Source organism: Vipera berus, assembly GCF_964194415.1.
Source record: "Vipera berus genome assembly, chromosome: 2".
Taxonomy (NCBI): Eukaryota; Metazoa; Chordata; class Lepidosauria; order Squamata; family Viperidae; genus Vipera; species Vipera berus.
This window is the reverse complement of record NC_138203.1, coordinates 176,475,618-176,488,748: the sequence shown is the minus strand read 5'-3', so window position 1 is coordinate 176,488,748 and position 13,131 is coordinate 176,475,618. Positions and strand designations below refer to the sequence as shown.

General features: G+C 33.3%; 1 protein-coding gene across 3 annotated transcripts in view; it reads right to left on the bottom strand.

The window, feature by feature from the left end:
• Positions 1 to 13,131, bottom strand: part of COX10 (cytochrome c oxidase assembly factor heme A:farnesyltransferase COX10) — a 124,223-nt gene that overhangs the window by 34,251 nt on the left and 76,841 nt on the right. For all 3 annotated transcript variants that reach the window (XM_081319637.1, XM_081319639.1, XM_081319638.1), the window contains exon 5: positions 7,960 to 8,030. In XM_081319637.1, the coding sequence (XP_081175763.1) occupies positions 7,960 to 8,030 (71 nt within the window). The remainder of the gene's footprint in view (positions 1 to 7,959; positions 8,031 to 13,131) is intronic.

Genomic DNA, 13,131 nt, shown 5'->3' with positions numbered 1-13,131 from the left:
GTTTCCTTAGCAAATATATTCATGCATATCATTTTCATGCACATTATCTCTAACCCAAGTAAGATTTTTAAAGCCACTAGTGGATCTTCTATAAAATCACAGAATCAGTGTTCTTAAATTTGTTTGATTGATGCTTTTAATAGTGAATTGCCAAAACTCGTATCATATTATTTAATACTATAAAGGGCAAACATATGACCATTAGTATGACATTTCAGAGGTTACCCTTGAATTTCTCTCTCCAATGTCAAATACAGGTTTCCATTTAAGAGAGGGAAATCTAATGTTGGATTTCCCCTTGAAATTTTAGAAACTAGTAACAGAAAACTTTATGCCAGCAAATCTTAAAACAAGCAGTTTCATAATGTTTGTCTAGGTTTAAAACCTTGCTACCCCAGTACTATCCCAATAATAATAATAATAATAATAATAATAATAATAATAATAATAATAATAATAATAATAATAATAATAATAATAATAATAATAATAATAATAATAATAATGATGTTAGATTCTTATATTAAGATTATCTCCTCTCTTATTGGTTTTTCTTCCAATATAGTATGCTATATGAAGTCAAGAAGTATAGTCTATCACATTTTATTGAAAGGAACATTATGAATAATTAAAACTTTGTTGAACAATAACATTGTATGATTATAGGTATCAGAGACACAGAATTCTCTACTTACTTATGGAATGATAGTTTACTTTTTTTGACTGGACCACTAATTTTTCTCTTTTTATTTCCCTTATACATATTATCTCCTTACTCTCTTACTTCTTCCCTCACCCCTTTGTCCCATCTTCTCTTAGTTTTATGCCCTGCCCACTTACAAAGAAGTGCCCCATCGCCCCTCAAGGGAAGGCACGTGTTCAACTATTTCACACATAAATGGCATTGTAGGGACTGGGCAGGATTTTGACTGAGAGTCCAAAGACTCTCATACTATTCACCATCTCCCCAAATGCAGAAAATATTTAATAAATAATCTCACACTAGTGTCATCAGGGTGAAAAAAATTAATTTGTGTACATTTTCCTACTGACATCTGTTTATGATGAACTAGCAAATATCTTATATTGACATATCTAACATACAACTAATTTTTAGTTGAATATCACAATAGAGTAGACCATAATCTAAGATTCTATTTTGTCATGGATGCTTTTGAAGGAAAAAAAAGTTGTCTACCCTTATTTCTTGAGAAAATTGAAATAGAAAAATGGTACATCCTAAAAGTTTACTTATATTGGAGGTCACAGTGAAAAGGATTATAGGATACAATTGTTGTCCTTCTTCAAATAGCTAGGCTCTAGCCCCTGCTGTGTTGTGACACAGTAGGCTAAGACAACTCCATTAGGAGTGTGTATTACTCCTCAGCAGTGGTCTTCAGAAGCAGATGGAGAGCTATTTATTCAAATGCACCATGACTCCTAGCTTATACATGAGCATCTGGGATGTTTCCTAACTGGATGTGATGCTCAATGCACTTAAATTTATCAACTGTCCCACATGCAATTAAAGGCCTTGATAAATAATACCATGGCAAAGGCCTCACAGCTGAATTGAAAGGCAGCAAAGCGTGAGGGTCAAATGTTTCCGTAGGATTTCTATTTAACACATGCAACTGCTGATAATGGAATGTCCCTACCAACTTGCAGCAGTCCTTTTCCAGAGAGCATAACCAAGAGAATCACTGAATAGACAATGACTCCTGCAAACATTAAAGTAAAACCATTTTGCACATACAAGTTTTATTCTTGCACAGAATTTCTTTTAAAAATGCACAACACAAATTTACACACCAGAAATATAAATTCTGATCTGAGAAAAACATAAAGAAGCAGAGCAGGAGATCTTGTATTGCCCATAAACCAAGTAATCTTCAGACTGTGGGGATAAATAGCCACTGCTGCTCCAGACAGTAGGCATTATAACATTCCATTAGTCCACCCTATAATGTGGGTTTTATGTCCTCTAAACTATGTTCCAGCCCAAGGATTTTCCTTTCAGTGACTGTGATGCAACTACCTGAATGAGAGAAATGAATAAGTATCCCACAACTTAGAAAGCAAGGGGAACATTTTCACCAAGTAGTTGGACATGTCAAACTATAAAGCTACCTTATTAATGTTTTTCTTTACCATGTTCAGCCAATGTCAGCTTTTTACTTTTAAGAGAAAAAGTACAGAAGACATCCAGCAGGGTGGTATACTTAACTTTATAAAAAAATTACAAATGTCCAGGATAAACATTTGAAGAGAATACTGCTGCACTGTTTCTTTAGAACTATGCCAATTTAAAAAGGAATGTTTCCCGCATTGTCAAGCATGAAATTAAACAAAGTATTTGCAGCTTTAGTTCAAAGCCAGCTACTCATAAACAGATATTTATGAGACAAGTGACATTTGAAAATTTTCTGTGAATTGTGCTTAAGTATCTGGTAGTGCAAGAATATTCCAATGACTTGAAATGAACAAGAAGTGATGTTTAGCATTTGAGATTGTTCCATTTGTATTGGTATAATAATGGCAGACATTATTCATATGATTAGACGTCTGTCATGTAATGCAAGCAGCACTGGCAATGAACTGCCCAATGAAGAATGAGGTATTTGGCACTGTGAAAAAGCTATTAATTATTTAATATAAAAGGTTACATGCCACATAATCATGCTTTTGTTCGTGCATCTGTTTTTATTCAGAAACACAAATAAAATTAAGCATCAGACAATAATATATATGATTGAGAAGGCTATGAGAGTTGGATTACTTTCAGAAGCCTTGAATCGGGATACTGAAGCTAAAGAAGAAAATATATATTTATCCCTATCTCAATCTTTCTAAGGGGCTAAGCTGTTGGGTAATCTGATGATTTACCCTAAAAGAACTTCCATTGGTCCTTAGATCAAGGCCAATATACACTGAGATGTTTCTATACTAAAAGCTGTGGTCAGATGAGTATTATTTTTTGGTGCCTTCAAGTCATTATTGATTCCTGGTGATTGCCTAGACAAGTCCTTGCAATTTTCTTGACAAGAATGAGGGAATGAAATACAGAATTCTTCAATGTTATTCTGGTGCAAAGAAGAAAACACAAGGCCAAAGTAAGAAAGAAGATAGGGAGGCATGTACAAAGAAGTATAACTAGGTTTGAAAAAAGACTCACTGTGCTTCAAAGAACAGAATCGGCTCTTCCATTAGTCAAGGGAAGGCATTTGCTTCACTTGGCAGATGCTGGGAAACAGGAGTAACCGTTTTCTGGCCCATCATTTTTTTTCTGGAGGGTGGAATGAATATGCCACATAGTCCATCTCTCACCATTAATTTAGTATGCTGCCCTTGGATGTTGTAGAAGTTTCTATCAGTTTGGTAATCTATTTTTACTTAAATTATGGAAATCTGATTGACTTCTATTTGTGATGTGGATATTACCTTGTTTGACTCCATGTCAATACTTGAACCAAAAGTCTTGCAGACAGGGATTTAAGGACATAGTTCTTGACAATAATTTTTATAACAGATATCAGAAAAGCCATTACTGATAGTCCTCAATGAATTGGTAATTGGGGTGCAGCTGTTGGTGGGTGCAGGAAGTGCTTGAATTGTTTGAAGAGTTAACATGTTATCTCAATCTCTCTCTCTTTTAGATAACTTTACTAGATTTTTTTAAAACTAGAAAGACAAAACTAGTAATTGCGATAGAAAGTAGGAAAAAAGTAAAGAATAAAAGAGAAGGAAAAGTGAAAAGTGCACTTTATTTAGATAGATTTGAATCTCGTCATGTCATACAAACTCAGAGTCCATTGTTTATCAGAGGATAATATGCAGAGTGGAAAGGAAGTTTACCAAGATGATAAGTTGAGGCTGGATGCTGAGTGGAATTACTTTAACAAACTATCAAATGTCTATGATACATTGTCAAAACTACTTGAGGATAAAATATGCCTAGCAAATATAAATGTTTCTTTGTTACCCGGTCAGAAGTGATGGAATTAGTATCCTAATAGTAATTAGGAGTGTAATGCTTTCATAAGGATATCATTTGTTACTGCCACATCCAACTGGCTTCCTTGATGTCATGTAGTGGAGTTGTGCCAAAACTCTCATACTGCATTGACTCATTTCAAAAATTGTGGAAGAATAAAAAACTTGAACAATTTCCTCAGCCTTGGGGCAATTTCTGGTTGAAACAATTAACAAGATCTCTTTTCCAAATTATAGTTTACCATGACAGGGAAAAATGGCCCAATGTTATCTTGTATTTATTCTTCATAATATTTGTCATGGGTATGTCAAAAAGGCAGCTATATTCATAGTAAATAAGTAAACAAACAAACAAATAAGCAAGCAACTACCCTTTTAAAGGGAAAATATAATTAATATAAGAATATTGATTCTTATAAGATTAAAGTAAAACAACATTAAATATAAAATAGTTTTAAAGTTTGGTCCATTATAGCTCTATTATAAACAACAAAATAATTGAAGCTGGATTGACAATACAATGTGCAATAATCTGCACAAATAATTTTAAAATCCAATGGATTTAATAGAGAATAGGCATCTAACAGAGCCTATGGATTCAATCAAGATGCATCCATTATGTATGAAACATAAAATCAGAACAGATGGAAACAAGCTGTTTTTCTCTAAAAAGTTTGATAGGATGTGAAAGAAGAGAGACATATAAGCAGGGCTTTTTTTCTCATAGAACGCTCAGAACGGAGTTCTGGCACCTTTTTTGGATGGAACCTTGTAGGGTAGGCAAGGCAGGTTGTATGACATGTGTGAGTTCCGGCACCTTTTTCTTTTACAAAAAAAGCACTGCATATAAGCATGTTGAAATATTTTGAAAAATGAGGCATTGCTCACAGGGCTACATGGTGAAAACCCCTCCCTCTATTGGTCTGAAGACAGCAACAAATATATATGTATATGTATATATATAAAGGCTATTAAAAGATGATGTGTATGTTCATGAATCTTAAAGTGTTTTGATCAGTGACAATTTCACATTAATATAAAATCAATAGATTTCAAAACATTTTCTCTGTAAGTAGTTGTTTCTGTATTTACAACATCTAAAAGTTAAACTAAAAGAACAAGAATAGACTAGCCCATCATTAAACTTGATGAAAGTCAAATGTATCACACACAAAAAACAGCCCCAACAATGCTTTTGAAGGCATGCAAAAATCCTTATGCATGCCCCAAACATGTTTGGAATGATTCCCAGAATACGTGATACCAATTTTTCAAATACAACTATCTCTATGTAGTTTTGATTTACCTTCAGTGTTAAACTGTAGAAGAAAATATAATAACAATAACAATAACAACAACAACAACAGAAGTTTTAAACATTAGAACAACATCCCACAATAAGATGGATCTCATGCTAGGCATACTTTTGGCCAGCTGAAGAAATAGTGGCAGTTGATAGCACATAGACATGAAATCTATAGGAACTTATCATTTAAAGCTATGTGACATTTTAAAGAGCATTAAACTGGCTATACATGGATGGATAAGTAATCGCTTGGGACATCCCACCCCCCCTGCAATGATTACAACAAACAGGGCAAAGAGGACAATTTAAATACAGTATATGGTTTAAATTTTTTAAATATGATTTTGGCCAAATGGTGTTTCTTTCAAATCTTTCCAATTTCATCTAAACATGTGAGGAAAAAGGCATTTTATATACATGCTTAAGCGATTGAGAGCTCTGTCTTTTAATGTATTTTAGAGCATTTTTCTGTGGGAAATACATGCAACCACTGGATTGCCTAGGTGGAATTACTGTGAATGTAATTCAGATCAGAAAGAAAAACCTTTAATTTTATATGGGAATGAGAAAGGAGGAGTTTTACTTCATATATAGTTACCTAACCAAATTCAAAGACTAGAGTGAAGGGTATAGATCCATTTCACTGAATTTTGGCTGGGCTCAATTTTTGGCTTACTGTGTGTTCAACAGATGTTCTCATTAAAATTTTCCTAGTGATGTTTTTAAAATAAAATTAACTGAACTTAGAAATCTATAATTAGCACCACCTTACAGAACAAATCAGAACAAGTTTACTAAAGTACTCTATTTACAGTGAGGGTGAGTTTACCCCTAGGGCTTGCTTTACTATTTTGTTTCAATTTTCATGTAATTTCATCCATCACTTTTCTTCAATCCCCCAAAGATGATGGATAAAACACAGAAATAAATAGGACCAACTGTTCACAGATGCCTAAGGGAAAACATAATTTTGTTATAAATAATCCTTGGCACAAATCATGGAAATGCTATCTGAAAATTGTTTGTTGAATAGTTTATGAATAAGGGCTTTAGTTTAAAGTTTGCAAATAAGGTGCAGCATTCTCCTTTCCCCCTAGAACTTGGAACTGAATCCTTTAAGAAACTGAACAGACACACAAGTAGAAATCAAGGTTGCTTTATGTTCAAACAGAAGCCTCATGGGACCTTGGCTTTTTATTTATATGTATAGACAGAGAAAAGTGTATGCACAAAAGATGAGGCATATTTAAGATTTATTTTTGTAAAATATTGGCAAAAAAGTGTTGCAACTATTTATAGAAGGATAACTATATATCATGTATAGTATTTAACAGCACACTCTCAAGGTCTGTAGATAAAGAAATGAGAAAGTTATGATATGCATTCAGTCATCTAAGTTTTTTCACAGAAGTCATACTTCATTTGCAGAGTTCTAATATTTTAAATGGAAAGTTTAAAAATTACTCTATTTGTAAATCAGCCACTGAATGTTATATTTTATAGTGGTAAGAGGTAAGATTGAAACTTTGCATTTCTTTATATCACATGAGCTATTAGATAATATTGTTGTGCTAAACCTATGCTAATAAGATCCAGAGAAACAGAAATTTAAGAACCTTAGGAAGCAAAAAGCAAACATTTGTTGTTGTTTTTCCAAAGAAACAGGCAGAATATTTTTTTAAGAGTTGGTAGGCTGAATCGGAACATCATTGTCCATAATATTAATATGTTTTGTGAACATGTAATTTTTGAATAATTATGTATGCATTCATTTTGGTCCCAAAATGTTATCCTTAATTCATGGCAATCACAATTATATATTATTTAAACTGCCAGGGCTCCTGAATCATTCTAATAATGTAAATCCCCAGTGATTATGTCGCTCGCTTTCATTCTAGTAGAATATCATAAACCAATGATCAGGTATTATGAATAAATGAATCTTTATTGTCAAAGTACAACCATGTATACATTGAGATTGGCTGAGCCTCCCTTTGTACCCCTACCCCCAACTCACAGTGACACAAACCCTCCTTCTTATTACACCATGTGAGCTAATTTCACAACACACCGGCCTCGCAAGTCAATCATGCATAAAGTTTATAAAACTATTTCCTGTTCAAAAACCTAACAGCCCATGGATAAAAGCTGTTCTTCTGCCTGTTGGTACGGCTGGCTATACTCCTGTATCTCCTACCCAATGGTAGGAGAGTAAAGAGGTACCATCCAGGGTGTGAGTCTTGTGGTTTCTATCCCAAATATTTAAAAAATATTAGCCTATTTACTTGTGATAGGTAAGGTAAGTTTCTTTTAAGAATTAATGCAGGAGATCCATAGTTTTAATTTTTCTGGAAATTGACAAGACCTAGTAGGATCAGAATTTTGCTTCTAATGTTTGTTTACTTTCATACAAAAATGTTGAAGTCTGCAACTCTTAATACACATTTCTATAATGGCCCTTATACAACATATGAACAAGTTGATAAAATTTTCTGGATGGCATTATAAATGTCAGAATCATCAAAGCATTCAAAATGTTTTCTTTCCATTTTTTTAATTCTTTATTTAACTAAGCACAAAGAAAGATTGCAAATAGGAGAAATACATACAGCAACAATGAGATTCATTTCTGCTTAAAGAAAGCAGATGTGCAACCTTACCTGATCTGTCCTTGTACTAGAGGTCTGTTTTTTGTCCTATTCATATTTGCATCAAATGGAACCTCAAAGAACTACAAAAGAAAAATGAAATAGAATAACTTTAAGACATGCATTCGAACTGTTAAAAGTATGAATTATTTTTGCAGCTGCTTGGTCTTAATGCAAAACTTTTTCAAAGTACAACTGAAATAGTGCAATTTTATTTTACATTAACTTTTCCTACATTTCCTTAAAGGGCAGGAGAACTGCATGAACAAAAACTTTGAAAAATAACCCCTCAAAATCCATTCCCCTCAGAGCTTTTGACAAGTCTGGCAATACTTCCATAAAAACACCTTTCTTCTTCCTAATTTTTTAAATAAAACTGCACAATCATTGTTAATTCCAAGTTCTTTGTTTTAAAGATTAACATTGGAGTCCTGTGACCCAATCAAGAGTCAGTCAATTTTAGCAAATGCTATTGCTATTACTGATTCAAGAGACTCCCTTTCCACTCCAGTCAGATGGGTTAGCATGGCAGCTCAGCCTATATAACGTGTTTCCCCGAAAATAAGACCCAGTCTTTTTTTTGGGCCCCCAAAAGAGGCACCAGATATTACTTTCTGGGGGTCTTTTCCATGGTCTCACCTCATGGCAGCGGCACCAAGAGCCCCACCCAGCCAGCCCACTTCTTCTGCGGCCAAAGGAAATGCCCCTGCAGCTGTGAATGGAGTGCTGGACTGACAAATGTGGTGCTCCCTGGCCTGCATTTCACCGTCAGAGGCCTTCTGGAAAGATCTGTGCAGCCGAGAAACGAGCTATGGAAATACATAGCTTCATTCTCACCTGCAGAGGCCTTTCCAGAAGGCCTCTGACTGCGAAATGCAGTCTGGGGGGCACCGCAGAAGAAGTGGGCCAGCGAGGTGAGGCAGGTGTTGATTCATGGTAGGCCTGGCTGCAACAGTAAGTGGGTGCAGGGCATATGGAATAGCTCCACCCCCCGCACCACAGCTTGTTTTTTAGGTGTGTGCCTTGCCCAAAAACTAGGGCTTATTTTTGGGATAGGGCTTTTATTAGACCCACCCCCCCAAAAAAAAATCAAGCTAGGGCTTATTTTTGGGGTAGCTCTTACTTTGGGGTAAACACAGTAAACCCGTGAATGCATTTTGCAAAGAAAACATGTCCATAACTATTAAATAAAGAATTCACGTAGATTTGGCTATCTATAGTTCCAATCACATTATTTTATTTTTAGCTTCAGTAAGGACGCTTTTAAACACCATATGTTTTGAGAATAATCCTGTTTTCAAAGAATGATTGTGCTCTTATAGAAGCATTTTGTTGACCACTATGGGAATAAAAATGTTAGATTAAATGGGTCTAAGTCAAATCTAGCACATCTTTTTTATGTTTTTACACATTAAAGTACTCAAGATCTTGTTTCATAATGCAGAAGATACAATTTGGCATTTTAAATAAATAATACAATTCTTCAGGTTTAAGAGTATTCCTTGGGAATGTTCAGTATCATTGCTGCATCTTCTCTAGGTGGGTACATTGAGTGAGATGGAAGCCTCTATAGATACTGTATATTAACCATAGTTCCTAATATGTTTCCTTAATTGTTCTTGCTGTGATATTTAAAAGTATTTTTTATATAAAGAGAGTATCTAAGAAAAAAAATGTTTAATCACTTTAGATCCAAAAATGTCATCAAGGTATCAGTTATCAGACTTTCTATATTTCCCCCCCAGATGTTTGAGGACAAAAGTACCCCTCTTATTTTCCTTAAGAATGTATTTCAAATATTCTGATTCCAAGCAGGGGGTCAGACTTGGTTTTAGATTATATTATTAGAGACGATAGTTTTTCTTATTTTAGCAAATTAAAAATAATAAACCTGTAAGGTAAAAGCTGGATAAATAAATATTTTAACTGCTTACAAAAGCTGTTTCCTCAGGAAGTCTGAATGCATCATTTCATTTGACTGAAGCAGAATATTACCTTTCCTACAATTCTGGCAATTTCGACAGCAGGAGGATGCGGAGAAAATTAAATCAACAGTGATAAAGCACCATTAACCCTCATAACTAGGCAGTGATATTAAGAGCATACAGAACTTTTGAAATCAGAAGAAATAAATTTAAATCATGATGTTGAGAAAAACTACATTAAATATGACTTGTGGGTAAATTTCTGTTAAAGATCATTCCCATTACATAGCTTTCATTGAATTGACAGCCTAATTACATTTTGTGGTTCTAAAAGTGTGAGGTCAACTGCTATTTTATTGTTTAATGTTAGGAACAATCATATGTTTCTCATCAGTTTTCTTTTGGGCTGGCCTTCACTTACCATGTTTATGAAAGAATTAGGACTGTGTGAAAATGTCAGATTTTACATACAAATATAAAACTGATGCTTGAATATCAATCAGATTTAGAGCACAGATTAAAGAGCTCTCTTGCTCAGTGGTTTTCAGCTGATAGGTCATGACTCACAAATTGGTTATGGGACAACTTAAGACACTGCGACATTTTTCTCTTTTAGTGGCTATTAAATGTATTTGGTAAATCATTCTAAAGAGACAGTAATACTTATATATCTTTTCAGTGAAGTAGAGAAAAAGATATACAGATGAAAGAATGAAATTGTAATGTACAGCTTTTACAAAAAAGAGCTATTGAAAAACTATGTTGTATGATACTATATAATTATAGTTTAAAGTTATTAAAATTGATGTTTTATTGTAATACTGATTTTTTTAGGGCTGTACATCATTTGGAAATGATTTGGTAAACATGTTTTGGAATTTGAAATGCCCAACCTCAGCACTCATTTAATTAAGAAAGGTCATTTTATTTTCAGAGTTCTATGCAAATATGAAAAAAAATGCTGCTAGAGGTGCGGTAATAACATTCTGGCATATTCTAAAGGCCTTCTTCCACATCTTTTTCAAAGGATGCACAACCTACAGAATTCTGTATTTAACTTAAGTATTGTGTGAATACTCTCTTCGTTCTTGATCTCCCATTAACTCATTAGACAATCCTGTATTCTGACATGAGAAGAACAAAATCTTATCCTTGTCTAATTTCTTTTTCTTAACCCTTTTATTTTGCCACTCCCATATCTGATTTTGCCATAAAGTTATAGAGTCAGAGATATGGTCAAAAACTGCAGGAGAGTGATTATGAAAAACTAAGGAGCTTTCAATCAGGTCATAACTAAGAGAAGAAAAATGAAGGGCTTACGCGGCAATTATAAAATATATTCCATTCATTGGTTATACCCATTCTGAAATCCTATTTTGGCAATAGTTTCTTTCAAATAACACATTGAGTGAACATGTTGGAAAACAACATGTTTTCATTTTCTAATTTATGCATGCATATTTTTTACTTACAGGAAATGGCTTTTCACATACAAAAAAGGGAAGTGCATTATGAATGGGAAAAATAAAATTATTAGCTATCACTGAAAATTTGTTGTCAGAACATTAGGCGTAAAACAGCAACAGTTCAAATTCACAAAGAGAACAATAATTTTATTGAAACATACAAGATCATTGAAATAATGCATTTAATACATTTTTTCCTTGCTTCTTCATAAAAAATAGTTATTAATTTGGACAAACTATGCAGTGAAAGATTCTTACTTCTTTTTGTTGACCTGAATAAGTCTAAGTTGCTTCTCTTTAAAAATTAAATATTGAGATACTTGACAAGGGAATATTATCAGAGGCATTTAATCAGGTTTATATTGCAATTATACCAGAATCAGGTAAAGATACTCTATGTACTAATTATTGTCCAATTTCACTGATTAATGTTGATGAAAGAATTTAACAGCAATCACAAATTAATAGCTATCTAGATTACAGTAAGTGATATAATTCATTATTAAGAATTATCAAGCAGATAATTTTTATAAACAGAACTTATGAAAACTAGGCAAGCAGCAGATAATATTCGATTAGCTATATATTTACTACACTTCAATAAAAATAAAGATCTATTTGCAATTTTGTCATTAGATACTGAAAAAGCTTTTGATAAAATATATAGATAGCACATGTTTGCTGTGCTAAATGGGTTAGCATCTTGTTTGAAATTCATCAAATGGATCAATTTTCCAGAAATGACAAACTAATTCTGTTGTGGAAAAAAGCCTGCATAAAGTAACTAGGATTTGAAGGAGATCCTACTTATTTTTTATTATTTTTAATAGCATTAAGATCACCTTAAGATTACTTTCTTCCTATATATTTTTAAGATTAATTTTTGTGTTTTAACGATCATTATGAGAAACAAAAGTCTATAACACAGTCTGAGCAAATGTTGAAAATATGCTATACTAGTTCATCAAAGGAAAACTTCAGAAGTCTTTTGGGAGTAGGAATAGTAGAGAATGTTTGATTTCAGAAACTGCACCTAACACCTGCCTGTCCACAAGATGTGAACATAAAGCAGAACCAATGTGATTAGAAGTAGGTCTTTCTTGAAATTTTTAGACAGCTAAAAACATATTCAATGCAACTAATTTGCTATTTACAAATTTCTTCATAATTTTCCTCTTCAAATTAGCATCTAACTAAAAACAAGTTCAACATACATCTAAGGCAGTGGCTCCCAAGCTTTTTTATACCCCGCCCCCCTAGAATGCTTCTGATATATTCTCACACCCCTTACAAAAGTTCAAAATAATGGCAACAAATTATGCATGTATACTATAATTTTGAAAACCCAAGTTTTCGCACCCCTTGGAATATCGTCTTGCACCCCTGGTTGGGAACCCCTGATCTAAGATATGCTAAAATGAAACAAAACACCATAGATTGTAGGTTGCTTAGGCTTTTACTTGAACTAAAAACTAAATAGCCACAGCCTGTTTACAATATTTACACAACAATCTGCAATTATTTGATCTTTTCAAATAGAAGAAAACTATTCTGTCCCCAGCCAATTTGGTAAAATATTAACTCAATATTTTTCCAATTAAATGTTAAAGCTTTGCTGTAGTTCTTACCCCAAATGTATAACATTATGTATAAATGATTTAAATGAAATAGTTCTAGTTGTATTAACAAGCTTATGCACTATATGTTTATGGGGACAAGCTTGGAATTAGTTTACATGTGAATGTTACAATCAAGTAACATTCACAAAGCTTTTCTCTTTAAGGAACATTTTG